Consider the following 27,545-nt stretch of genomic DNA (forward strand, 5'->3'; position numbering starts at 1 on the left):
CCTGGGGCCCCGGGCCTCGTGGGCTCCTCCGGGAATTGCCTCTCTGTCTCCCCCAGACGGAGGAGCTGGGGGTGGGGCCACCTGCGGGCCCCCGGCAAGGGGCGGGCGCGAGGTGAACCTGGGCAGGACGGAACAGTGAGGTCCCCGTCCGGGGCGGCTTCCCGTGGGTCTCCCCGGCTGGCACAGATTGTGGACAGGCTTCGGGGAGGGAGGATTTGGGGGACCCTCCTGTCCCGGCGTCTTCTGTCGTTGCTGAGGCCCCGGGAGTCCCCGGCTGGGCTGGCGGCCGCTGCGCCGCCGTAGAACTGGCATTGGCCGTCTCCTCTCCCAGCTCCGCCCGAGTGGACGCTGGCTGCTTCCACTGACCTGATGCGGCCAGTTTTCTTCTCGATTAGGGCCCGCCGCCGCCGGCTTGGCGGGGACGGCAGGCGCCAGCATTTACGAGACACGCAGCCGGCGGGGTGGGGGGGGGGGCGCGGCCAGAGATGGGAGCGTGGGCCCGGCTGATGGACGGAGGCCAGGATGGGGGGCACAGCGGGGGGGGGCACTTTCTGCGGACACGTCGCCTCGGGGGACGGCTGACGGGGGGTCGGCACGCGCGTCGCTGGCTGAGCACGAGCCGCCCGGAGCTCTGCCCAGGGAGCCGCCGCGTCCTTGGGGCGGGGAGCTGTGGGGGAGCAGGGCAGCCCTCCGGGGAAAGCCGGGAATCCAATAAGCAAAATGAAACAATGAAGAACGTGAGAAACATCATTCTCGGCGACCTTATTTCCAAGCCCTCGGTGGGAAGGAAAAGATCAATAAGGAAATTACTGTTTCTTTTCCCAGCGTCAGCGTCAGCGGCTGGGCCTCCCCCTCCCTCCCCTGTCCCTCCCTCCTCCCCCCTCCCTCCCTCCCTCCCTCCCTCGGGCCGGCTGTGGAGGAAGGAGGGCCCAGTGGCGGAAACAGGTCCCTCTGCAATCCTGGCCAGTGGCCAGTGAGAAGGCAGGTGTGGACCAGGCCCCACCTGGGCGTGGAGTCTGGAGGTGGGACCCACCAGTGCCCCCGCCCCCTCCACAGCTCGCCCAGGGTGTCCGGCATCAGCTGGGCTCTGGAGGCCACTCTGTTCGTGCCCCCGAGTGGGGAGGGCAGGGGCTTGGAGGCGGGGCGAGGGGCTGCGGGTCACAGGACACCAGGCAGCGGCGGGAGGTCGGGCGGGGCCAAAGCGCTGCTCCCCGGAAGTCCTCCCGTCCTGTGTAACCTCCGGGGCTCCCGCCAGCCCAGGCAGAGGGGCCGTGGCGCTGGGACGACCTCCCCAAGGATGGGGGGCACCCACCCGCATCACCAGAGTGCCCCCAGCACCCCTCCCTCAGGCCGGGGGAGGGGAGGGAGCCGAGGCCCCAGGCGGGGTGTGTGCTGTGGAGACGGGAGGGAGCCCACGGCTGCGACCCCACGACTGTGATGACGCGGGGTTTGGGTGGGGCTGGGGGTCCCGGGCGGTCGGGGGGACGAGGCCTTTAAGGGAGCAGTGGCCCCGGATGCGGGCCCTGGGGGGGGGCACAGCGTTCGTTTTGCAGGGAGGGGGCTGGAGCCCCAGGGCGCCCTGGGTGGGGGCTTGGATCCGCTGGGGTGTGTGTGTGTGTGCACGGGTGTACTGGCGTGTGGGTGTGTGCCCACGTGTGTCGTTGCATTGCTTGCACCGTGTGTACACGTGGTGGAGTGGCGGGGTGGAGGGCACCCGGAGGAGAGGTCGCCCCAGCGCTGGGCCTCCCGAGGCCGGGGCCCAGCCTCCCCCGGCTGCCCGGCTCCGCGCCACCTGGCACCCATGACTCCCCGGTCCCAGGGGCTGGAGGACAAGCCCAGATCCTGGCCAGGCACACGCTTCTGGCACCTTCCGCGGCCCGCTGTGCGATGAATAAGCGTCCGGTGACTCACCGGCCGCCAACGGGCTGTGAGGGTGGGAAGGTCTGGGGGGGCTCAGGGCTGCCGCCTGGTCTCCCTGGGGGGCCCCCCCGAGGTGGAGAGGACTCAGCCCCGGGGACGGGGAGGCCCCTGAAGGTGCCTCGGGGGACGGACCCTCGCCCGGGCGAGTCCCAAGGGTCTCGGGGTTTCCACTTCGTTGAGAACAGGGAGCTCTCCAGAGATGCAGGGTCTCCAGACTGTGGTCCCCTCTGCTGACCCAACACAGTGGCCGAAGGCAAAAGTCTCGCTCCCTCCCAAACCCTGTTCTGGCCTCGGTGCAGGGGGGTGCGTCCCTGTTCCCGGGGCATGAGGGAAAACCCTTGACCAAAATCTGGGCTCAGTCCCTGCCCAGGCACCCCCCAGCCTTTGGTGGCCTGTGAGGACCCGTAGGTGTCCGATGTGTTACCCCATCAGCGGGTGCCCCCCTGTGGACACGGCCCCTCCCTCGTGGGCGGGGTGCTCCGCTCCCCTGGGAAAGCATCCCTGCCTGAGGCCACGGAGCCTGGTGCCTTTCCTGCAAGGCCGTGTCCGGTCACAGGGACACACGGTGGGGGGTGTGGCACTAACGCCGCTTGCTTCTCAGGGCCACCCACGCACGAGCTCCCACCGGGAGCCTCCAAGTGGAACCAAGCTGCACGTCACCGCGGATGACACGGCCCGTCCCGAGTCCCGGGGCGTCCAGCTGTCTGAGACGGCCCCTGGCCCTCAGTCCCCTTCTCCCTGTGAGGCGGCCCTGGACGCCCCGAGAACCCCAGAGGCGAGCCTTCCACCCACGCGGCTGCCCCCGCCCCGCTCAGGCGGAGGAGCTGGGTCTGGGGCGCCACTGCCTTCCCACGGGCCTTCTGGAAGTTCCGCCAGGGCGTCGTGACTCTCCTCCGGGAGCCGGGGGAGAATTCCGTGGGCGCCTGGGTGGGCACCGGCGTCCTGGGCTTCCTCCGGGAGCAGGGCCCCCGGGGAAACTGGGAAAACACCAGGCCCGGCTGCACCGGAACGAGCCCCGAGCTCCGGCCCCCGAACACCCAGAACAATGGCCGAATTCTGGTTCCAGGGCCGACGTCCAATAAAGAACATTCATCTGCAGATGCTCTGCCATCGGCCGATGCGTTCTGTTATTGGAACCCGGGAGATGCAGTGGCGGGCCGGCTGGTTCATTCGCTCGCCGGCGGGGCCGTTTTTCTTGTGCGTTTAATATCCTGGAGGAGCGCTTCCCCTCGCACGGCCTCAGCCGCAGACGGTAAATCCGTTCTGGATGCGTCAGGCCCCTGCTCTGTCTCCCGGTGCCTCAGAACAGGTATCTACGCGTTGTTTTTCCCGTCTGTCATCGGGGGAAATTGCCGAGACATCGGCCCGTAATTGCAGCGGTAATTACCCGACGTCCGGCCGATGGAGCCGGGGCGGGGCCCCGTGGTGTCGGGAGCGGCCGGTGGCTCCGTGGGCTGTGTGGTCGCCGAAACCTGGGCCCCCGTGAGGCTCTCGGCGGCCGGCTCTCACGGGGAGGGCGCCAAGCACCGTCTCGGTCCCAGACACGTTGTGGACGGGAAAGGGTGCAGAGGCCCCCGCCCCGTGACTACGGGTTTCCGCCACAGGCTGGCCCTGCGGGGGCGTGAGGAGGGGCGCCCAGCCGGTGCAGGCCTCACTGAGGCAGAGACCCCCCTGAACCCCGGCCTCCCCTCCTGGACGCCACCCTCACCGGCAGTGACGAGACAGCAAGGAAAATGTTCAGGTGCCTTGGTCTTGGGCGTGGTGGACCCCAGAAGTGTGTGTGGGTGCGAGGGAGTCTCAGATGCCAGGGGGCAGGGCAGGCAGGAAAGCGGGGTGCAGGAGGACTTGGAGGGACACAGAGAGACGCGTGGCTTCTCCCTGCAGACGGGCAGGAGACACCTGGGGGGAGGGCTTGGCTGTGTGCACCGGGGGTGGGGCGGAAGGGCGGTGGGGAGGGTGCCGTGGGGGGGCTCACAGGGCTCCGGAAGTGGACGCCTGTGTGGGGGTTGGGGGGCACAACAGGGCGTGGGCAGGCGGGAAGGGCAGGTGTGGGAGGGGGCTGGGAGGCGGCCCTGCACCTCCGCCCCCCGACCATGGAGCCCGGGCATGAGGGCCCCGGGGGTTGCAGAGAGGGCTGGTGGGGGGGTGGGCCAGTGGTCCAACTCTCGGTCGGGACCTGCTGTCCCACGATGACCAGTGTGTCCAAAGCTCTCTTGCCCCTCCCCCCAGTGGCTCAGGGCCACCCCATTTTCCATCGGGGAAGCTGGCCGCGATCTTAGGACACACCCACGTGACCCTAACACCCTAGGGGGCGAGGTGCACCCACAAACTTCCTGCCGTAGTCCGGCCCTTGACCGGCAGGGTGGGGGCGGGGGCGGGGAGCCTGCACCCGGTTTTCATCCTGCACCCCCTGACTGCTGGCCAGGGCCGTCACTGGGGCGCCTGCCGTGGCCCCCACACCCGCAGTGGCCTCCCTCCCCAGCTGGCCCCAGCCTCCGCGTGGGCACAGGGGCCGCGTCCTGGCCTCCCGGACGCCCTCCGGCCGACTCCGCTGGGACGGACGCTGTGAACGTCGGCTGCGCTGCCCCATGTTCGCGCCACCGACCGCCGCCCCCGGGGGCCGGCCCGCCGACCCTCTGGGACAGCTGGCTCACTGGGCGGGGGGCAGTGCCAGCCGGGCCCGGCTCCCGGGGACTGCTGGCGTCTCCCAGGGCCAGGGTCCCTGCCTGGCACCCTGACGCCACTGCCCCGGGCGGAGGGGAGGGGTGGCCACGCCACACCTCGGACCGCCAAGGCCGGGTCCTGCGTGCTGTCCTGTGAAAGGAGACCCAGTGTCCCTTTCCCACAGGCACACACAGCCCCGGGGAACCCGGGAGGGTTGGGGACACCGAGGCCCGGTCTGTCCCGCTGAAGCCGCAGGACCTGCCTGCTGGGACCCAGGGCCCAACTCTGCGTCGCCGGCACGTGGGCCCTTTGCGTGTCCTATGGCCTCTGTCTCCAAGGCCTGGGGGCCCAGATCCCAGAGCGGGGGGCCAGCGTCACCTCCTGTACCCGCCTCAGCCCCTGGTGAGTGAACGGGCCTGAGGGCCTGGGGTCCCCCTCCCCCACTCTTCATCGAGGTCCCTGCTGGTCTCCCCTTGCCACCTCTAAAGCAGGGGCGGGTCCCAGACTCCTCCCAGTTGCAACCTCGGGCAGCCTGGCAGGCGGAGTCAGCGGGCGTGGGGGGAGCGTGGGACCCCCGGGGGGTGGAGCCCTGTCTCCGATCCCCCTAAAGCGGGAGAGGGGCCCGAGGGGACCTCCAGGCTCTGACTTTGGAGGATGGGTGGTCAGAGACCCCGAGGGAAGTGTCCCGGGCCAACTCCCCGAGGGCCGGACCGCTGTCCCCTTCGGAGGGTCCTCACACTCTGGACCCCGTCCGGGAGGGTCCCGAAAACTCCAGCGTTTTAAAGAACCCTCAGAAATGACGCGGGACGCAAGAACGTCTCCTAATTATGTTTATTGTTCCTTAGCTACCCGGAGAGTACAAAGTTCCCCTCTGTTTTACTTAAAAAATGTACTTTCCGCACACTGATGCCCTTCCGGCCGGAAGCCGGCCCCCCGCCCCGGGGCGGGGGTGGGGGCGCTTCTCGCCTGCGGCTACGAGGTCGAATCGCGGGACACGAAGGGAACGGCCCCTCTGAGGGGCGTCGGCGAGCGCTCGGGCATCTCTCTGCGAGGGCGAACACTGCTTACGGGGTTTCTTTTGCGCGACAAGAACCACCCACCTACGGACCCCAACTACGGCAAGGCATGACGACACCCACGGCACACACCGGACGGACGCACGGGCCACCACCTCAAGGGACAGGGACACACGGCACACCACGACGCGCGGCGGGCAGGCGCGTGCGCACGCGGCGCCGCCGCGCGCGGGACTAGACACGGGGGCACGGGCTACGGGGGTTTCAGCACGGTAATCTAAGACACGGCACACGGCGGGAGGGGCAGCGGCTGCGATGGGCGGGGCGCGGGCGGGCGGGGCCTGCGCACGCGCCCCTGGACGCGACGGGCCCGCCTCTCCGCGCCGCCGGCCGGCTGGCCGCGTTCTAAAGGAAGGTTCCATGCGAGCCCCACGGCGTGGGGGGCGTCCTCGGGCGAGAGCCGGCCGACCGACCTGGCCTGATTCCGTTAGTTCGTGGCTTGACCGAGAGAGGGGGCCGGGGCGGCGGGCGCCGGGAGCCCCGGGCTGCAGTTCCAGCTGCAAAGTTGGGGGCGGGGGCTCCTCCCAAAACCGGCGCCCTCCGGCCCCCGCTGGGGACACACGGAGGTCAGGCCATCGCGCGTCGCCGGCGCGTCGCCAGGATCGGGGCGATCGGTCGGTATCGTCAGTGTCATTTTGGCAGCTGAGTGGCGGGGACGCCCGCGGTGGGGGGGGGGGCGAGGCCGGGACCGCCGCCGGCTCCCGGGCTCCTGGGCGGGGGGCGGGGATGGGGGCGGCTACAACTCGTCGGACCGGATGACGTGGAAGAGGGTGACGTTGTACAGCACCTGGTGGCCGTTGTTCCAGGCGTACAGGGCGCGGTCCTTGGGGTTGTAGTCCAGCATGGAGATGTGCGAGTACTTGTTCTGGAAGGGGATGTCGATGTACTCGTAGGTGGAGGCGTTGGTCTGGTAGGCGTAGTGCACCTTGGTGCCGCCCGAGTAGCCGTTGGTGACGTAGAGCGTCCCGCAGATGATGAAGGCCTCGCCGGCGCTGCGCTTGGGGTAGCTGGTGTTCCAGGTCCGCAGCACCTGCAGGGACACGGGGTCCAGCTTGCTGACCACGATGTTGCCGGCGTTCTGGTTGGTGGCGTAGACGGCCCACAGCCCGTTCTCGTCCACCATGAGGTCGATGTCCGAGTGGCCGCCCCAGGCGTAGTGGTACATGTTGTTGTAGCCGGCGTAGTCCAGGCTGCGCATCTTGAGGATGCTCTCCGACCGGAGGTCGAACCGGATCACAATGTGGCTCTGGAACTTGTTGAAGTAGATGGAGCCGTTGTAGACCACCTGGCCCGTGCCGGACCAGGGGTGCGGCAGGCGGTGGGACGTGAAGTTGTCCGTGGCCATGAAGTCGGCCATGGAGCGGTACTCGCGCACGGCGGTTGTTGTGGTAGCCGTCCATGTACCAGACCTGCGGGCAGAGCAGACGGTGAGCGGCCCGCCGGGGGCGGCGTCCGGAGGTGCTGAGGGACCGGGGGGGGCGGGGGGGGCGGTGAGCACAGCAAAACGACACTGCGTCCTCCTCCCCACACTCCAGACGGAGGGGCGGCCGGTCTGGGGGCCGGCCAGGGGAGGGGGCACCCGAGTCTCCCGCGGGTTGCGAGGAAGACCAGGGCCAGCCCTCTGCCAGGAGCCCCCGGGCTGCGGGGCTGCGGGCTCACCTGCGTGTTCACTGCTCTCGCCCCGGCCCCGGGCGCGCAGTGGGGGCTCACACTCACTTGGGGAGGAGAGGAGCTCCCTCAGGTACGGAGCCCAGGCCAGCAAGGCGGCGTGGGAAAGGGCACGGCCGCCTGACCCGGCGAAGGCCCCGGGCATCTCGGCGCCGACCCGGGATGGAGGTCGCCGGCAGGGGCGCCCTCCCACGCTCTCCGGCCGGCAGGCCGTCTGGGGCAGCAGCCGGCCTTGGGGACGCAGAGGGGAGGACCTTCGCTCTGTCATTTGGGGGGCGGAGGGGAGACGGCCTCCCCGACAGCAGTACGAGCTTCCGGAGGCCCCGGCTGCCAGAACCCACCAGCACCCCGACCCCAGGAGCCACCCCCGTTTGGGGTGACAAAGGAAGAGGTTTCCCACTGTCGCTTAGACGCCGACCGCCTCAGAACTGTCCACGCTTTCTACAAAACGCTTCAGCCACTCTCAGTGTGGGAGCCAGGAGAAGGCCGCGCTGGGAGCTGGGGGCGCTGGGGGCAGCACCCCGTGTGTGGCCCCCACCCCGGGTCCCCCTCCACTGCCCCCCGCTGCCGGGGAGGCTGGGCGCGGCAGCTTCCAGACGCGGCGTTATGCAGCTGTTCACAATTTTTGGAAATCAGAACCGTGTTCCTGAGACATCCATTCAGATGTGCTTTTTGTTTTTCATGAGATTAAAAAAATAACTGGGTCCTATTTGAGGCTTTTCGTATATTTTCGGCCTCGGCGACGAGGTCTCGGATAAGGGTGAGGGCAGCGCCGGGCTGCGCGAGGGGCGGTGTGCCCCAGACCTCGCCACCCGGAACAGGCCCTCCTGCCTCCTCCTGGTTGCCTCCCGAGACGGGGAGCTCACTGCTTCTTTGAAGACAGTTCAAGGACGCCCCCGAACCCCCTCCTGACCCCCCACACCGTCCCCTGTCTCGGCGAGGTGAGCACTCGGTGGCCGTGTGCGAACTCCTGCCCCCACCCCCGCCCACGACAGGGCCCCTGGCAGCCGGGCGGGGTCCGAAGTGTCCCCGCACCCAGGCCCAGCAGCGCCTCCTTCCTGCGTACGGGACCCGGTGCAATCGGCATCAAATGACCAAGGGTTTTTAGACCGCCTTATCTTGAGACTGCAGTTTTCGGGGAGCAGGGAAAGCCATGTCTGACAGCCAGCGCTCGGCCGGGGGGGCCCCAGGTCCCCGATGAGCAGCCACTGAGCAGAGCAGAGGGGCCTCGTGATCGGGGCTCCCGTCCCGGAGTGTGGGCACCCCGGCCTCCTCCTCCTCCCTCTTCCCCTCCTGGCCAAGCCCCCACCTGTCACCTCCAGGTGCGTCCCTGCTGCCGGCCTCGCCCAGAACCACGCCACACAGAACAGTCCAGTCCCCAGGTGTGAGCCGGGCACCGGGGTTCGGGGGAAGCTCCCAGGTGTGGGGCTGGACGCTCTGGCGGGGCCTCGGCCGCTCACCCCGGGCTGGACCGCGCTCGGTCCTCCGCAGGTGTCCTGGGCTCTGTCTGTTTCCCCCGGGGGCCCAAACAGCCCGGGGTGCGGTCCTCGCCCCGCCCCACTGAGTTGACTGGCTGGAGTTGCGGCCTTGGTACCGAGGTTTTTAAGATCCTACTGACGGACCGTAATGCACAAGCCAAGCTGGACACCACCGCTGTGGCTGACCAGTGAGAACTCGAGGCCAGTCCCTGCTCCCGTGTCCCTACTGGGGCCCCGCTCGGGGCGCAGCCCAGCGCAGAAATGCAGCGGGTCTCCCTGTCAGTGACCGCTCAGGGGCTCCCGTCCCCAGCCCCCACCCCCCGGGGGTGCCGAGGGAGGCTGGTCCGCCGGCCCATGCCTGGCAGCCAGGCGGGCTCTTCCGCAGCTGCCACAGCTTAGCTGGGCCCCGACCAGGGCGCCTGGGCAGCCCTCGGCCGCTGGCCACGCCCCCTCCCCGCCCCCCTGCCCCTCTGTGCCAGCCCGCACGGACCAGGCATTGATTTTCTTCTGTTTCTTTGGAGCACGTTATTGGTCTCCTGCGAGTGTGTCGTCAGACCTGGATGGGGAAGGGAAAGCATCCATCCAAACACAGCAGTCTCGTCCAGGGCCCGGGCAGCACCCGGGGACACGCCACTTGGCTGGCTGGGAGCTGGCGCCCGGCTTTCGGACTGCCTCCCCGCCCCCACCCCCACCCCGAGCAGGCCCCCACCCCCACACCCCGGCCAGCCACACTCTCCCCACCCCCCCCCGCCCCTCCTCCGCTGCCCCTCGCCAGGGCCGCCTTCCTGGAGGGCGGGCAAGCCATCAGGCAGAGAGCAGATGTCTAATTACCGGGCGCGTCCATCACCGCCCCAAGAGCGTCACACATCGGCACCCTTGCTGTGCCGGGGAGGGGAACCGTGGGCTCCCCCACCCCCCCGGCCCCCCGCGCCTCGGCACTGATAATGAGCGCACGCTCTCCGGTGCCAGCAGCCGGGCCCAGGGGCCTGCTTGCGGTGCCAGGCGTGGGGCCCGTCCCTGGGCACCAAGGTCATTCACTCTGGCGCCAGGCCATCCTGGCGCCAGGCCCCCGGCCATCCTGGCGCCAGGCCCCCACCCGGGCCGGTGGGCTGCGCGCGGAGCGGCGGGCAGAGGGTGGTTGCGGGGTGGGGGGGCGTATCGGGAGACTCAGCCCGCTGTGGACGGGTGTTAGGGAAGCCCCTGCTGGCTTTCCCCAGACCGTGGGCAAGTCCCGTGACCCCTCCTGACTAGCCACTCCCGGACAGAGGCTGGATTTTCTGGGTGGGACGTGGGCCACCAGCCAATGAAACTGTGAGAAACTTGGGGGCCCCAGCTGGCGGCCACCATGCAGGAGGGGAAAGGAGAACCACCTTCCCCCGCCGTGCTGGGACCCCGCCGTGCCCGGGGTGTGCAGATGCGGCCAGCCCTCCGGACCCCTCCTCCGGCAGACACCGGGGGGAGAGTCCAGCAAGACACGGCTCCCCGCGCGGGGCACACCGGGCTCTCCTGCCCCTGGAGGTTCCCAGGAGCCCACAGTCCCGTCCTCACATCTGTCCTTCCCAGAAGGAGGGCGGGTGCCGGAAGGGCAGGGGCCACGCCCCATTTCACGGACAGGAGGCCGTGCCTGGTGCCCCCCGAGGAGGAATGTTGGGCGGAGACTCTGCAGCGAGGGGCCGGCACTCCAGAGCGGCTCGGAGGGTCTCAGAGGGTCTGGTGCCGTTCTCCCCCCCCCCACCGAGTGCTGGCTTTCTACGTGTCCCCCAGGCCACTGAAGGAAGGAACGGGGCTCCCCACTGCTGGGTGTGGGTGACAACGGTCCGGCTGGTGGACAGGAAGGGACAGCAGAACTCGCGGGGCTTCCCTCCTCCGCCGAGAACGCGGGCGGATCCCCCCTCCACAGGAAGCTCCGAGCTGAGGCCGTGGTAGCGCCTGGTGGCGGCCCAGCTCTCAGCCCGCTGGCCCCGGCTCCCCACGTCCCAGAGGGGCCCCCGACCAAGATAAGTGTGGCGCTTGCTTCTTTCTCTGTTTCCAGTTTTTACCCCAGTGGGAAAAGTCCAGGAAAAAAATAAAACAACTCGGCCTCTTTCCTAAATCAAAAGGGACAGGAGTTTCCCTTGGCATGAGAGGAACTGAGAGGAACGGCGAACGAGATGCAAACGACGCGTCGTTAGAGCAGCAAAGGCCTAATCGATGCCCGCGCCCCCCTCCCCCCCGGGGCAGAGGCTCCGGACGGACAGGACAGCCAGCAGAGAGGGTTCAGATGCAGGGCGTCCACCCGGCCCGAGGGACGCGGCCTGGGGAGGCCCCCCGGGGTCTGCTGCTCCCTCCTCGGCCACCGTCACCCTCACGTCCGGCCCCTTGGTCTGTGACAGCCCGCCAGGGCGCCACACTCTGCCACGCCCCGGGAGTGCTACGCCGGGCGGGTGGGCACGCTGGCGCCGGCGTGAGAGCCAGACCCCCGGGGATGGAGACCACCTGGTCCGACAAGGGCACGCTCATTACGACGACCCCCAGGCCCAGGCCCAGCCCCGGCGGAGGGGCACTTACCCTGTTATCGCCTTCTGGGGCCAGGGGGTCCGTCATCCAGGACCCGAACCTCGAGCCGGAGGTCTTGATGGTCACGGGGTCGCTTATGCCGGTCAGCTTGCCGCAGGCTGGAAGAGAGCCAGAGCGCAGGAGACCCGTGAGTCCCTCGGCCGGCCCACCCTGGAGGACGCAGGGTGCCCTCCACGCTCTTGGTCTGGGGTCACCGCCAGGGGGCGGCTCACGCCCCGGCTCCTCCTGGCGACGCCCTAGAGCCGAGGGCCCGAGAAGCTCCTGAGGCCAGAGCAGCGGGGGAGGAAGGGGCGGCCGCCCCCCACCTCCTCTCCTCCCCCCATACTGGGCACCCAGTGGTCAGGTAGTGAGACTCCATGCAGGGCGCCGTGAGCCGCCGTTCGGTCCGCAGAGCAAGGGCAGGGTGCTCCCCCGCAGCGCCCACGCTGCCCCCCTCTCTCGGGCAGAGCCGACCCCAGGAGGGCTGGTGGCCCCCACAGCCTGTGAGAGTTTCCCAGAGGGTGAGCGTGGCCGCTCTGCCTGGACGAGACGCCCAGAGGCCAGAGAGCCGGGGCTCAAAGGCAGGGACAGATCAGGGAGGCAGGGCACCTTGGAGGTGACCTCAGGGCCCTCCCAGCTCACCGGCGGAGGCTGGAGGCGGGGCGGCACGTTCTGGGCGCCGCCCTGTCACACAGGTGCTGCCGAAGCTGGACACCGGCCCTCCTGCCTGAGCCCCAGCCCTTCCCGGGGCCGTGGGCCCCCCAGGCCGCGCCTCTCGGTCCTGGGCAGCCGCCACACCGGGCAAAGCCCCTCTTGTCCCGCCTGACGCCGGCCTGCGTACGCAGCCGCTCTCAGCCGGCCTCCGGGGCAGCGTGCTCTTGAGTCCTAAGAGGGTGCCCTGGGGACCTGTGCTGTCTGAACCGCCCTCCCCTCCTCCAGGCCTGGCCGAAGGAGATGTGGGGGGGGCCGGCCTCTGTCTTCTGCATCACCCCCCGAGGGTGAACGGGCGGGTCGGCGCCCCAGCTCTGCACAGAGGCCGGGCCACGGGCCCTCCCGCTGCCCCACACCCTTGCTCAGCTGTCCCTCCACCTGCGGCGCCACCCCCTCCCTGTTCTCTCTCGGGGCTGGGCTCAGGCTGGCGGCTCTGCAGGGACCTCTCCCTTCCGAACCCTACCTTCCGTCCTCGCGGACCCGTGCGAGCGGCCGCACGTGTCCTGGGGCCGCACAGGAGTGACGGGGCCGTAGTGCCACAGGCAAGAAGCTCGTCGAGGTCACCTGTCCCCTGAGACTCAGCCTGGGAGTGGCCCGGAGCGGACGGGGGAGCGAATGAATGAATGAATGAATGAGTGAGTGAAGGAGTGGATGACGCATCATCGCGCAGGTGCTCCGAGATGACGTCATTCCGCTCTCGGAAAGTCCTCGACCGTCTCTTGCTTCACCGTCTGTCCCGGCAGAGGGGGCGGGAGGCAGAGTGTGTGGCACAGAGACCGCTGTCCTCGTCCCTGGTCTACAGCGAGGCACCCACCCGGGGGGTGGCAGTAGGCGACGGAGAGCATCGGGCAGCGAGCCGGACACGGGGGCGCACTCAGCGGAGGCCACACCGCAGTCACCGCCGTGAGTGCAGCCGTGGGCCCCCGGCCTGTGGCCGCACGGAAGGGGAGCCGGCCGATTCGGGGGACCGGTCACAGGTCCAGGTGGCTCTCTGGGCTGGGCGCCCCCGCCCCTCCCTCCCCCGAGGTCTCCCGGCTCGGGCCGGTGCCGCCCTCTGAAGCCGCAGAAGGTAGCGGGCAGGGACAGGCCCAGCTGCCCCGGAGTCCCGCTCTCCCCGCGGCTGGCAGCAGCAGGGCCTGGCCTGGAGTCCACCCTGCCCGAGCCGGAGTTATTTTTGGTTCTCCGTCCAGAATGGCTCTGCTGAGACCTCGGGGACGGCCGGGACCTAAACAAACCCGGGGCAGAGCCGCGAGGCACCATGCAGACACACGCAGTCCACGGGGTGGCCCTGCTCTGCGGTCCGGACGCTCAGGGTGTGTCTGGGGGGTTTGGGGGAGAAGGGGGAGTCTCGGCAAACGTGCACCTCGCAGGAGCTGAGCTCCAGGACGCACCCCCTGCGCACCAGCCCAGGGAACCTGGTCAGACCCCCCCCTTCCCCCAGGAACCCGAGCAGAGGGGCAGGGAAGGCCATGCAGCCACCCCCGCCTGCGGCCACCACAGCTACATCTGCCCGCGGGGGACAGCTGCCGGCACAGGCTCCGTGGCTGAGGGCTGCCGTCGCGGTTCTGGGCTTGTGGCGACCCCCAGGCAGGGAGACAGGCGGCTCAGACGCGGCCCACTTGCGAGGCTCACATAAAGGCCGCACGGAGCGGCCACGGGGCGGCCACGGAGCGGCCACGGGGCACCCAGTGGGGAGTTAAGTTGCTGAGCGTGAACAGAGACCCAGGACGGGGAAGCAGCGGCAGCTGCTGGACCTGTCAGTCAGCCCGCCCGTCATCTGTCTGTGCATCTGTCTATAGACCCTCTACCGTCTGTCTGTCTGTCCATGCATGCATCTACCTAGCCACCCGTCTGCCTACCCACCTGCCCTACCACCTGTGCCGTGGGGATGACAGTGTGGAGCATGTGATGCGAATGACACCCGTGGACGCACCGTGACCCCGGGGTGCAGCGACCCCGCCACCTTCGTTCTACAGATGGAGAGAGGCGGGAAGCCCGAGCCGGTCCCCGGCGGCACCGGCTGCCTCCCCCAGATGGGGGTCTCCCGGTTCCGTTCATCTGAGTCCACCTGGCGCTGCCTCCATGCGGACCCCGGGCCCCGGCCGCAGACCCTGGCTCAGCAGGTCTGCCTGCACGTCCAGGCTTTGGAAGAGAGCACGAACCCAGAGGGCCGGTCGCGGGGTGGCCCCGCTGCAGGGAGAACCGGGCCCTGAGGGCCCAGCCACCCTCTCCTTACTCCCCAGTGAGCCGTTTAGCAGCCCGAGGGCGACCGCATGACAGGCCCAGGACCCTGGGCCAGCAGGAGGACTCACCCAGCTTCTGAAACCGGGCCCGGCCCGGGTGGCGAGACTGCTCGTCCCGGGAGGGGCAGTGCGCCCCTCTGAGAGGCCCTTCAGGGCTTGTCATTTGTAACCTGTTGCCCTGAATTTCCCTCTTGCGCCTGGACCCGGTCATTGCAAACTACGGAGGTTTTTCCTTGTCTTCTCCCTGGTATACCCAGCCTGAATACCGGGAGGGGGGTGTTTTGGGGGCAAAACATTATAAATACGGACCCTCCCTCCCCGCTCTGGGTTCTTCAGGGCCCAAGAGAGACCCCACGGTGAAAGGGTGAGAAGGGTCTGGGAGAGACAGTGGTGACAGGGAGCTCAGGGCCATCGTGGGCAGCCGGCCAAACACCGTGCCTGACAGAGATGACCGCACAGCCCGTCGCCACGGACATGGCCCCGCACCCACTGGCACGTCCAGCATCACGCACATTCCGGGAATGCCAAGGTGGACTGGGCAGCTGGCAGAGGCCGTGCAGCCCACAGCCCCCCGAGACTGTCCCCGGCACCGAGCCCCTTGCACGCCGGCACTGGGGCACCAGGAGGCCTGTCTCTGACAACACGCAGGAGACACTCACTCATTAACACGCATTCACTCTTCACGCCAACACGCCACAGGCTTTCTCAGGAGCTGGGGTCTTAAAAGCGTTGAAGGTCATCTGGACTCGGGGAGCCGCTCAAAGGGAGGGCAGGCCGGCCGGCTGGACGCCCTGGCCCGGGGCTGGTTCTCCCTCCCCCACTGACCTGGGCCCGGCCCTTCTTCTGGGAGAGAAGCTGAGCCCATAGTAAGGGACGTGGAGCGGGTGCGGGTGGGTGGGGTGGACGAAAAGGGACCCGAGTTAGAACATCAAAGAAAAGCCAAAGGGTGGTTCCTGCCTGAAGCAGAGGCGCCCCGAGTTGCTCTACGAAAGATACTCTGGAAACGAGGGACCTTCGTCTTACAGCCGGGGGCGCGGAGGGCCGGCTCAGCTGTACGAAGAAAGCCTCGCGGGGGAACCGGGATTTCAGGGGCGCTGCAGGGGAGTGGACTCAGACACCAACGTGGAGGTCTGTCCGAGCGGTTAACAGGAAGGTGCACGCGGCAGGTGGGTGTTCCAGCACCAGGAAAAACCCAGAGGGGCCGCCCCACGTTGCGGGGCCTTTTGGAAAACACAAACGGAGCTCAGAGGGTGGGGCTCCCAGGTTCCACCCTCCCAGGATGGGACCCGTCCCACGGCGGTGTGACCCGATGTGCCCTTTTCTACGCTTGGTGCCGCGCCTGAGCCTCCCCAGCCCTCGTCCTCGACCTGGAGGGAATCTGAGGTGTCCTCGTCCAGCCCTAAGCACCTCGTGTCTTAAGAACTCACCCCCACACACACGCACGCACGCGTGCACACACACTCTTCCGGTGGTTCTGTGACATCTAACATCAACCTATTTGTCCCGGATGTGCAGCTCAGCGGGGCTCTGGGGGCTGGCCTCCGCGCAGGGCGGGGTCCTGCGCTCACTCGGGTGCGGCGTGCGCGCCTCTGCTCGGTCCTGGTGGCCCTGCCCCCGAGCCCTAGCCGGCCCGCGGCTCCTCCGGAAGCCAGGCGGGCGCTGTCCACTTCAGCACCACGCCCCGCAGCAGGCGGGGCCGCGGTGGGCGGGGCCGCGGTGGGCGGAGCCGCGCCGCGCCCCGCCCCGCCCCGCCCCGCAGGGTGCTGGGCCTACCTAGCTTTTGCATGCACGCACGGAGCCGCTCTTCAAGATTGGACACTCGGCTCTGCAGCTCATCGTAGTCATAGGCGCCAATTTCCTCTTGCAGCTCGTTAAGCACTGACGTCAGATTCTGGACCTCCTCCTTAAACTGCAAAACCAATTTGGCATCGGCCTTGTACTCTTCCAACACAGGTATCAAAGGCCTAAGTTCATCCATTTTCGCTTTTATCGCCTGCAAGGTTAAAATAAGCTGGGTTCAGTGCGATGCGTGCAAAAACTCGTCACACCCTGCCTGGGCCTGGCCGCCCCCCGGGGCGCGGGCGCGGTTGCGTGCGCGCTCCCGCCTCAGGCACGGCTCTGGACCGTCCGGTCCCACCGAGTTAGGAGAGCACATTAAACAGTCTTCGGAACACCAACATCTTTGGGAAGGTCTTTATTGTCAAGGTAGAATGCAACATCTTAAGGTTACATGCTTTGAGTCACATACACAAAGTTTTTTTTTTTCTCTCTCTTTTCGTGTTCAAAAAAATGCATCGGCAGGGTTCAAAGGGCTCACGGGATGCATCTAGAGTCGCATGCAAAAGAGGGTGGCGGTCGGTGTCAAGGTTCCTTAGTGAAATGGCGCTAAGTGTCGGAAAGTAAGAGTAAAAATGCAGGGTGCAAAAAGCTGTCTGGCCCTCTTTCATGGGGACACGGACACACGCGTCTTCAGTCACCGCGGCATTTGAAAAAACGCTTTTAGGTTAGCCCTGCAAGCAAGAAAACGAAATACCGTTGAAGAGCTGCCCGGCCGGCCTGCCTGCTGCACACAGCCAGCCACTCACAGACAGAGACGCTCACGGCCACTTAAAAAAGTCACACTTCCGTGCTAGCGTTTGTCCAGACACTCTCCGCGGCCCCGACGGAGGCGGAGACTCCCTGGCCACGACTGCCGGGGACGTGCTTAACGCCACGAGGGCGCGGTGCCAGGCCAAGGCTTGCGTCTCCCCGCCCCCCCCCCAGGGGCACTGTGCCCGGAATCTGGGGGACAGGGGAGAGACGGCCGAGTGGCCGGCGGCCGTGCCCGGGCCGGGGAGCTGGCCCTGGCGGCGGGAGGCACCCTCACCTTTGAAGGACCCTGACGCTACCCCGGAGGAGCGGGGTGCCGGCCTTTCGGGGAGAGACACAAACTCTCTGTGGTCGGGCGGGTCAGCGTCTCTTTCCGGGATGGCTCCCGTGGCCGGTCAGGGGCAAGGACGGGGCGCCCGCCTGCCTCCGACCGGCTGGACCGCCCGCCTTCCTCCTGCACGGGAGCGGGCCTGCTGTTGTTTTATTCATAACGCAGACTCATAACTTCATTAGCTTGCCATTGGGTCTACGGCAGGTACGGCTTTAAGAGCGAATTCGCTCTCGCGCTTCACGCAGGAGCACATCAAAGGGAAGCGCTGGCAGGGAAAGGGCCCCGAAGGCGGCGGCAGCAGCGTCAGCGGTTTCGGCCGAGCGGGGCGGCTGCCGGAGCCGCTCATTTACATCCGGGCCCGAGTGCTCATGAGCATGCATGTATACCTTAACGAAAGTGCATACCCCTTCTCAGCTTAGTAATTTGGAGGCTGCATTCACTCTGGGCATACGAATATATACATACTTGTCCGTACGTATATAGGTAATTTCAGGGCCAACTGTGGCTTTCAGACGCTGAGCTGTCTGCAGAGGAGGAGCACTTACCACAGAGCGAGAAAGATGCTGGTGTCTCTCTCTCTCTCTTCCCTGTGACGCTACAGTGAGCCGTGTCACAGCCAAATTAGGTCAGATGTGAAAAACGGCCCTGAGTGAGCCCAGCTCAGAAATGGCTCTGATCAATGAAGCTAATCCTCAGCTAACGGGTGTTACCTGCGGCGGCCGTGGAAGGACAGGGTCGGACGACGCCCCTCCCCCAGCTAATCCGGGACTTGGCTGGAGGAGCTCGGGGCCCGGGACTCACCTCGGCTGCAGAAGCCCCTAGGCGCAGGCAGCCACGGCCCTGGCCTCCCCCTCAGGGTGAGGGCGGTGCGCCCCTTTCCAAGGACGGCAGAGAGCAAGCCTTGCTGGCCACCCGCCCCCCACACGGGCAATTGCTACTTCTAGAGGGAAAGGGGGGGCCTGGAGGGGGACAACCCCGTCTCGGAGGGGGAGGAACACACGTACCTTGAACTGCCTGGCCAGGTGTTGCTTATGACTCTCCTCCACCTGTTTGAACTTGGACTCCAGCCCTTTCATCTGGTTCTCCATCTTCTCCACATACTGCAAGTCCCTCTGAGTCCGCCGGTCCAGGACCTCTATGGACTGGGACATGTTTTGCACCTGTCAAAAAGGCAACGGGTTCAAGGACGGAGCCGTGGCAGGCGCCCGCCGATCTGACCCGCCTCCCAGTCCGCGGCAGTGGCCTCTCCACATGGCCGCCACACTGGGGGTTGTGGGGACCACGGGCTCTGCAAACGCAGCCCATTGGTTTGGTGACGCTTCCCTCACCCCGTCCCTGCGTGCGCGCCCAACTGGGGTGCAAACCGGGGCCCAGCCCCAGCTCTGCATGGGCCGGGGGAGCCCCAGGTCCAGGCTGACGGCTGTGGGCGAATTCTCCCTTCCTTTTCGGGAGCGGCCCCTACTCTCCTCTGCAGGGTGACATCGGTTAGGCAGAGACACCCGTGAGGAGGAACACCCATGAGGGCGGCCCCCACCTCCCCACCCCACCCCCCCAGCGCGGGTGCAGCTTCTCTTGCCCCCCTGAGCCTCACCGGGGGCCTCACGTAGTCGGTCGGGGGTGCACGCGGGGGGGGGGGGACGCAGGAGCAGGGGCCGCGCTGTCGGCCCTGGCGGCAGGCCCTCCTGCCCGCCCCCGCCCGAGCGCCATCCATCACACCCGGCGACATCACAGGGAGACGCCCGCTCTGCAAACAGGCGCGTTCGGGGCCGGAGTCAGGAATCAATCACTCAGCAAATGAAGAATCGCTGTTCTACACCCTCACAGGCAGGTCTGAACGGAGTCTCGCCTCGAGATGGAACTTTAATATTCAACAGGGTCCCAGGGAGCTCCAAAGATAACCCGTTTCTGCGCAGCCACCTGCTCGTTATTTTTAGGAAGCCGGCTTGTGATTCCGGGCGGGAGCACAGGGGTGGCGGGGCGAGGCTCCGCCAGGTCGCGGCGGCGGGCGGCGGGCGAGTGTCTGCCCAGGGTCCGGTCCGGCCCAGGGGGACGAAGGGACCTCCCCGCCAGCCGCAAACCGTCCTTTCTGAGTTTCTGCTGATTTTGGAAATACCCCCCCTTTCAGGAACGCGGTCGTTGGGGTCTGAGGCTCAGCTCTGCCTGGCGGTGTGGTTTCCATTTCCTACTGCACCCCAGCCCCGGAAAATAAAGTAAAATAAAATAAGAGACAAGCGAAAGTCTCTCGGCGAGAGGAAACTGGTGGTGTTCGTCACGCACTTAAAAACGCCAGGGACTTTATGACTTGTTACTCGAAAGTAACGCGCACGGATTCCGCCGAAAACCCCAGGGGCAGGATACAGTACGGGAGCCAGACTCCCTCCGACCCTTTCTGTCCGGGCGCCTCGTGGGAGCTACGATACACCCGCTCCATTACCTCTCATCTCCCTCTGCTATTCTGTCCCTGCGCACAACGGCGGCAATTCTTCTGAGAAAAGTGGTCACGTTTGCTTTCCTTGGCCCTTCAAGGCCCAGCTCAAACGGCACCGCCTCCAGGGAGTCCTCCCTGATGCACACAGAGCCTGAAGTGGCTGCGTACACCTGGGAAACCACGCCACCTCGCTGGCACAGTGCCTGCACAGCAGCAGCCTGCACACCTGTCGCAACCACTTTGTTGGGCGGGAGACCCGCCGAGGGAGGGGGCCCAGGCCTCCGTCACACCTGTGACCCCAGCTGCGGGGTCCTCTGGCCCGGGAGGAGGTGGAGGATGGCAGGCCCGTCTCTGACAGCGTCGGGGGTGGGGTGCGGACACACCCAGCCCCGGGGGGGATAACTAATTGCTAATATTGATGGGATGTGTCCCACTCGCTGAGCCCGTCAGCGGTTTATCTCGCCCTGGGAGGAGGGCGCCGTTTCGAGTCTAAGAGTCCAGGCTCAGAGAGGCGGAGCAACTGCTCTGCCCTCACACAGCGGTCCGCCGAGGCCCCAGGCCTGGCCTCACCGCCCAGCCCACCCCGTCAAGCTCAGGGTCCGGCCTGGGCGCATCTGCAAAGCGCAGGGCCCTGCCCCTTCCGTGCTCCGTGCCCCAGTGGTCCTCCACCCTGACCCCGGAGCCTCCCCAGGACTCCGGGCGGACGACAGCCAGAGCCGCTGGGTGCGGGACCCAGGCCCACCTGGAGCCGCTGTGCGGACATGGGGCGGGGGTCTCCCCATCACTGGGACTCATCCCCACGGCAGCCCCCAGGTGCGCCCGGCTCTGCCCCCCGCCCCCCGCCCCCACCCAAGGGAAGAGGAGGGTGGCGGGAGCCTGGCTGAGCAGCGGCGGAGGAGGAGCAGATGGCAGCCCCGCCCCCTCCCAGCAGAGCGCCGGACCGTTCTCGCAGCAAATGGCTTCTGCCCCGCCGAGCAGAGCGAGGCGCCTGCCCGGCTGTGGACCGGGCGGCCCTGTTTCCGCGCTGACGCCGGGCCCGTGAGCAGGCGGGAAGGGGCGCTCCCAGGCCGGCGGTCCAGGGCTCCCGGAGCCTTCTGGAAGCCCCGTACCGGCTTTCCGTCCCCTCCTGGGAGCTGGAGGTCCTGGTCTCAGCGACCCGCTGCCCCCGCAGCCCCCCAGGCCCCGCCAGGCTCCCCCCTCCCTCCGCAGTTCTGAATAATTCAAGGCTCAATTAGGCCTTGCGTCTTGTTTGCCGTTAATGAATGTCCGTGGGATCTAGTAAGCGCGGTCACATTCAATCTTTCTAAACGACTCGCTCGGTGGCTAATGGACACAGACACAGCCCCTTCGAGGGGAGCAGGCCTCAGGGGCCCGTGCCACCGCGGCCGCAGCCGTGCCACCGCCTGCCAGAGGCACCGGGGCCCCTCCGGCGCCCTCCACGGTGGCCAGGGAGGGGACCCGCTGGGGACCTGCTCTGCCCGGCCCGCCCCCACTGAAGGCTGCTGTCCTGTGCCCACCCAAGGGAGAGCCACGGCTTTGCTGCCGTGTGTGTGTGTTGGTGTGTACATGAGGTGCGTGCATTTGTGTGTGGTGGGTGTGTGTGAGCGCCTGTGTGAGGTTGTGACCTGAGTCTCTGTGTGTGGAGGGTGTGTGGTGTGTGTGCGTGTGTGTGAGTGCCTGTGTGCGGGTGTGATCCATCTGTGTGGTGTTGCTGTGCGGTGTGAGCCGTGTGTGCTGTGGCCCCGCTCTCTCACGGTGTGCGGGCCTCCGGTCCTTGGGGCAGGGTGGGGAGCGGGACAGAAGGGCCCACCCACTCCCGCCCCCCTCGGGAGCTCCCAGGGGGCCCCGACACTGGGGATACGAGCGTCCAGGGCTCTTGGGGCGGAATGCGCCAGGAGCCGAGGTGGTCCTGCCGCCCAGAGCGGCCGCCGCTGTGGGGCAGAGGCCACCTGGGCTGTGGGCAGCCGGGACCCGGGTGTGAGCGCCCCCCGCCGCTAAGCAGCTGTCTGTGTGGGGTGAGTCAGCCCCCCTCCCCGGACCCGAATGTCCACTTCCTGAAACGGGGCGGAAATCTCATGCACGTCACACGGCTCTCGCGAAGATGCGTGAAGCGAGGGGTTGAACACGTGGATGGGAACGGCTCTGTGCTGTCCTCGGGCGGGGGACAAAGGGGGCAACTCAGTCTACTCCCGCACCAAGGACTCCTGCGCCCACGGCGGGGCACAGCCACCTCCAACCACGCAAAGGCAGGCCGGGCAACAAGTCCCCTAGGGTAAAATCCAAGTGGCCGTGCGCCCCTGGGCCCCCGGGAGCTGCTCAGGAGGAGCCCCCAGGACTGCAGCGGGAGGGCACCCCTGGGAGAGACAGCACCTGCACCTGGGGGGGGGCCAGCGCATCGCCCTGGGCCCCCCTTGGGGCATCTCCCCCCGGCCACCCCCTCATTCCCGGCCGTCCTCCGCGGCAGACGGTGAGGCGGCGGAGCTGGGACGGACCCTGCAGGCTGCCACGCCTCGGAGTCCGTGTGCAAATGCACGCTTGCGCCCCCGCACACACGCACGCACACGTGTGGGCATGCACGCGGCCCGCACAGACTCACCTTCTCCAGCAGCTGCCTCAGCTGTTTGGTGCGGGCGTCCCGCGAGCACATGGTCTGCTGGGGGGCCACCACCGTGCAGATGCACCGGCCCTCGCTGTCCTGGGCGGAGCTGTACACCTGCCAGCTCTCCTCGGGGTTGGTGGGCAGCACCTGGAGGCGGGGGAGGGGCGGGGAGGGGAGGGAGACAAAGTGAGCCATGGGGCAGGGCATGGGCAAGGCTGGCCACCCCGGCCCCCTGCCCCGGGGTGCGGGGGCGGGGGGAGAAGCAGAGGGAACTGATCTCTAGACAGGTTCTGACCTGGGGGAGGGAAGGGGTCCCCGAGAACAAAGAGACGGTCTCCCCTCAGGGGCCCCAGGGCTGGAAGGGAGCCAAACGGGCACAACTCTTTCAGTTTTTTTTTAAATGCAAGGGTTATTGGAGTTTTGGCGTGTGACCAAGCGGGCCGCGAGGTGGAGGGGGGAGGGGCGGGCGCAGGCCGAGGCTGCGGGGGAGGGAGGCAGGAAGGGCCGGCTGCTTGACTCATGCCGGGCACGGGCACGGGACTGGGAAATAGGATCTCTTCCCCCCAAGGCGGGTGCTGGGGGGTGGGGGTGGGGGGTGGCGCAGCCTCCCTTGGCTGCTCCGGAGACGGAGGGCCTGCTGGCACGCTGCTAACAGCCAGGACCCAGCAGCCTGTCAGCCCGGAGCGGGGAGCCGCACCGCGCCCCACGGTCTCCCCACTGGCCGCCCGGCACAGCCCGCCCCAGAAAACACCGGGCGGCCACCTCGGCGCGAGCTGCCACCCACCAGCCATTTGGTGGATGGCACCAACACCCAAGTTTCTGGTGGCAGGCTGTGCCGGGTGTCACACCCAGTCCTGAGGTGTGCCCAAGGGCTACCGGGAGACCAGAACTGCGAACGGCCGGCCGGTGTCACCTCGCAGCCCAGCTCAGGTGGCCCTGACCGCCGGGGACGCGGGGCGGAAGTCTGACACACGCCCAGAGCACAGCCCCGGTCCCTTCCGGAGGCCCCTGCAGCCTGCCCAGTGCCCTCAGGTCACCGCAGCTATTTTTAGCACGGGACCTGACAGTTGGGTGGGGAGGAATTAGAGTGGGGATACATTTCACTTCATTCATCTCCCGCCCAGCCGCTCTGGACCCAGAGGCGGAGCCAAGTCTTTGTGAAGGAGGCGGTAGGTGCGGCTCCTGCCACGTCAGGTGAGGCGATCCGCGTCTCAGGAGGGGTCCCGGGGAGGCCTCCTCCCAGAGCTCTGCGCCCTCCACGGCCACAAAGGCGCGCGGGAGCCCGTGTCCTTCACCTCTCCTTTCCGCTGGCTGGCCCGCCGGCCGGGCGCACCCCTCCTTGGGGCCTCGGCCCGGGGCTCACGGTGGTCGCGCTCCGCCACCGCCAAGTCAGCCCTGCCCAGGAGCAGCCGGGCGCGCCCCCACCCCCAGGCCTGGAGAAGAGAGGCGGGGCGGGAGGGGGCGCGGGGCGGACGGCGCGGGGCGAGCTCCGCCCCCAGGGGCGGCCACGGGCCTGGCCCGGGCCCCTCTGCACCCTTTCTGGCCGGACCTTCTGGTGGGCGTAGGGAGGGGGAGGCGCCTGGGGACTCCGGGAGGCGCAGGCGGCCGAGGGCACCAGCTCCCCAGCCCGGGGCCAGGCCGGTCGAGTCCGGCTTTTACAAAGTAGGGCGGGCTTCGCTGGGATCCCTGGGCGGATCCAGCCAGACCAGGGTGGAGCGGCTGCGTCTCCAGCCCTCACTTGCCCAGTGACCTTGGACAAGTCCCCAAGTCCCTGCCTCGGAGCCCTAACCTTACCAAGGAGGAACTTGTCATTAGTTGAGTGAGGACTCCAAGCCTGAGTGAGTCCCGGGGCCGGCACCCCCCACCTTGAGAGGGGACCGGGTAAAGCAGGGAAGCGTGGCCGGAGTGTGGGGGGACACCGGCGGGAGTGGCCGGCCGGGCGCGTGGGGAGCAGGGTCGCCACTGCAGCGCGGAGGAGCCGCCCCCTGACCCCTGCCCACACCCCGCCCCGTGCCCGGCTCCCCCGCGGCGTCCGCCCAGCCCTGGGTTGGGGTCGGGAAGGGGCGCGAGGGAGGGGCCGCGAGGGCGGGCGGCGGGCGCACTTACACCGGTGCTGCGGTCCAGCGTCCCGCCCCGGGCCGCCGAGAGCCGGGTGGTGTTGAGGCCCACGAGCGAGGGCAGCGTCTGGGACATCCAGTTGGTGATCATGGCCATGGTGCTCAGCACGACCCCGATCTTGAGTAGCGGCACCGACATCGCGCCTGGAGTCGCCTCCTGCGCCCGCGCCGCGCCGGCTCCGCGCCCCCGGGCAGCCTCAGGCGGCGGGCACCGCGGCGGGCAGGGGCGCCCGGCCGTGTCCCCGCGCCCCCTCGGCCCGCCGCCGCACGCCCGCCGCCGCCCCGCGCTCCCCGGCCATGGTTCGCCGCCTCCGGGAGCAAGGAGAAGGGCCGCCGGCGGCCTCTGCGCGCCCCGCAGCGGTGCGGGCACCGGTGCCGCCGCGCCCTCCGCGCCACTCCGCGCCCTGCCTCCGCCGGGAAGGGCCGCCGGCTCGACTCTGAGCGCCAGGCGGACCGCGCGCGGGGGCCGGGGCCGGGAGGCGGGGACAAGGCCGGCGACGCAATCTGCCCAGGAAATGGGTGGATTTTTCCTCCCGGCTCCGGCTCCCCGCCGCCCCCTGGCTGCTGGCTGTTAGGTCTGCAAACCTCAGTCGCCAGGAGCTGGGATGGGGTGACCGTGGAAGACAGACAGACCGCCGCCCCCGAAATAGTAAAAGTCCGCTCGCGGCTTAGCTGCGCTGATGGGCCGCCCCCTCCCCCCCGCACGCCGCCCTCCAGCCGGGTCGAGCCGGGCGGACCCGGCCGGGACCTCAGACACCACACTTCCTCCAGGGCCCGCTGCTGGGGACCGCGTTCAGGGGAGCTCCAGGCTCCCGGCGGTCCGGAGGGCGAGCTACTAGCCCGCTCCAAAGGCAGCCCAGCGCTGCGGGAGGCGGACGGGGTGTGAAGGGAAAGAACCTCTCGGGAGCCCTGGGCAGCCAGGTGCTGGAAGGCCCCTGGGGAGAAGGGTTCTTCTGCCCACGCGGGCACCCACCCGTGGGCTCCTGGGTGCGGGTGGCGGGGCGAGCACACACCAAGTCGGAGCTGGCTGTGGGCTGGGCGCTCAAGCACTCCCAGCCGGGGGCGCTACACCGACCCGCCCACCAGCGGTGTGGTGGTGGGGCCCGGGGTCTGTGGTTGGGGGCTGGGCTGGGGCCCCAGTCCGCGTGCCCAGGCAGGGGGCAGGGCAGGCCCGCCGCAGCCGCCAGCCCTCTGCGGCTTCAGCAGGGGGACGCGGGCGTCTCCTTGGGGGCTCAGGGTGACCGGGTCAAACACCGTCATGGGGGTTGTTTCTTCTAAAGGCGGCCGGAGGTTTTCCTGCAGGCCCCCAGCTGAACGCTCCGCCGGTGCAAATGCACCTCCCGTCCTGGGTGGACGTCGGAGGGGCGGGGGAACCGGCCTTCCCGGTGCCCCCTGCCAGGGGCACCACCTCGGGGCTCGGCCCCTACTTCTAGAGCGGACCCGGTTACCGCGGGGATGGCCCTGGCGGGAGCGCTGGGCGTGAGATCCGCCAGCAGACGGGGTTTCGGCGATTTGTTTTCCCGGATTCTTACCCAGGATCGGCGGCAGCGGCCGGGCTGGGAGCCACCGATTGAACTGTTGGGGAAGGGCGCCCTCTCCCAGCGCGCGCCGGTACTGCGAGCTCGCCGGCGGCCGGCTGCGCCCCGCCCCCTCCTCCCGGGCCCACCGCGCTCCCGGCTGCCCCGCGCTCCAGCCGCGAACGCACGGGCAGCTCACGCCACTTTCCCCCGCGGAAGAGGCAGCGACCACCTAGCTTGGGATCCAATCCAGCCCACTCCAACCGACAAAACCCTCAGGCGGTCGGCGCAGGAGCCACAGATATTTACCACTGAAGTGCCAGATGCAAGGTACAGCGGGCTGCGACCCCAGACCAAGTCCCCACAGGGACGCAGCTGGCCCTAAACCCAGGGCAGATGTGACCCCCCCCATAGCAGCAGGTCCCGGCGCGTCCCACAGCCAGACACCGGCGTGATCGGACACTTTCTCACGACCAATCAAAGACGCGCTGGAGAAAGGCACCTCGGGTCGGCTCCTCGGTGCCCCCACGCCGGCGCCGGGGAGCCTGGGGTCAGGGCCCTGCCTCTGCCGCTTGCTGGCTATGGGACCCTGGCCAAGGGAACCAGCCCTCCGTGACTCAGTTTCCCCACCCCTAAAATGGGTCTAATGATAGTGACCTTCCTCTCCGGGTGCTGTGCGGACCGGGTAGTCCCGGCAGGAGCCAGCGTGGACCCCGCCCCGTGAGAGTGCCGGTCCTTGTCCTCCCCGCTGGGCACCAGACTAATGCGCCCAGAGAGGACCCTCGGCCGCGAGACCGGTGCTGAGGGGGGCGGCGGGGGCGGGGCTCCGTGCCCCCAGGGATCCCCCCACCTCTCTTCAGAGCTGCTTGTGGCTAAAGACCACAGTCAGGAGATCCCGTGGGTGTTCCTGTGGGGGTTTCCTCATGGGGTATGGAAATGCCACTGGGTGCACACCGGGAAGGCGACACCGCCGGCGGGCAGGTGCACGGGAAAACGCTCTCCCGGTCGCGAAGAGCTTCTGCTTGACTGCACGTCCCCCGCGTCCCACGGGGACTCGGCGGCGGGCGCTCTGAGTGTGGGGAGGGCATCTCGGCCGGCCGCTCCCTTCTCAGCGGGGGAGACCGGATGGGCCACTGGGCCGCCATCAGTGACCCCCCGGCCCAGGGAGGCCCTCCCGCCGTCCAGGAGACAGGCAGTCAGGGCCATCCTGGAGGTCTGAGACCCCCCCCAATTCTATCGCTCCTGGGCTCACAGTCATGTTGGGGGGGGGCGGCGGAAAGGGCTCCGGTGCTCCCTAAAGCCACCTGACAAGCAGCTTTTTAACAATGCGGTTCCCACTGGGCTTGTCACACGTGCCCCAAGCCTGGGGACCCCTGCCTCCCTGGGGGCTGAGCGGACCGGGGAGGTCAGAGACCTTGAGAGCAATGGGGGGGCAAAGCTGCCCCCCCCCACGCCTTTGCCTCCCAGACACGGCCCCTTCACCACTTGTCCATGTTCACAGAGTTGAACGGACACACGGCTCCCACCCCACCCCAGGTGCGGCGTGGGGACGGGACGGGGCTGCACCGGCGTGCCGTGGCCGCGCCCGGCTGCTTGCGCCCGCTGGGCAGTGGAGGGCAGCCACTCCACTCAGCGAAGGCCTCCCCAGGGGCTGCGGCCAGTGGTTCCG

The 27,545-nt window shown here is 68.3% G+C and overlaps 1 protein-coding gene across 1 annotated transcript; it reads right to left on the reverse strand.

Moving 5' to 3' along the window:
• Positions 1–6,324: 6,324 nt before the first annotated feature.
• On the reverse strand, positions 6,325–24,809 carry OLFM1 (olfactomedin 1). The gene is given in 7 exon segments (XM_045846025.1): positions 6,325–7,036; positions 7,038–7,069; positions 11,354–11,460; positions 16,069–16,288; positions 18,220–18,375; positions 22,240–22,389; positions 24,349–24,809. Coding segments are annotated over 7 exon segments (1,455 nt in total). The 5' UTR covers positions 24,499–24,809; the 3' UTR covers positions 6,325–6,396.
• Between the last annotated feature and the right edge of the window lie 2,736 nt (positions 24,810–27,545).

The sequence above is a fragment of the Phyllostomus hastatus genome, unplaced genomic scaffold, assembly GCF_019186645.2.
Source record: "Phyllostomus hastatus isolate PE091 unplaced genomic scaffold, TTU_PhHast_1.1 phas_contig_495, whole genome shotgun sequence".
NCBI classification, from domain to species: domain Eukaryota; kingdom Metazoa; phylum Chordata; class Mammalia; order Chiroptera; family Phyllostomidae; genus Phyllostomus; species Phyllostomus hastatus.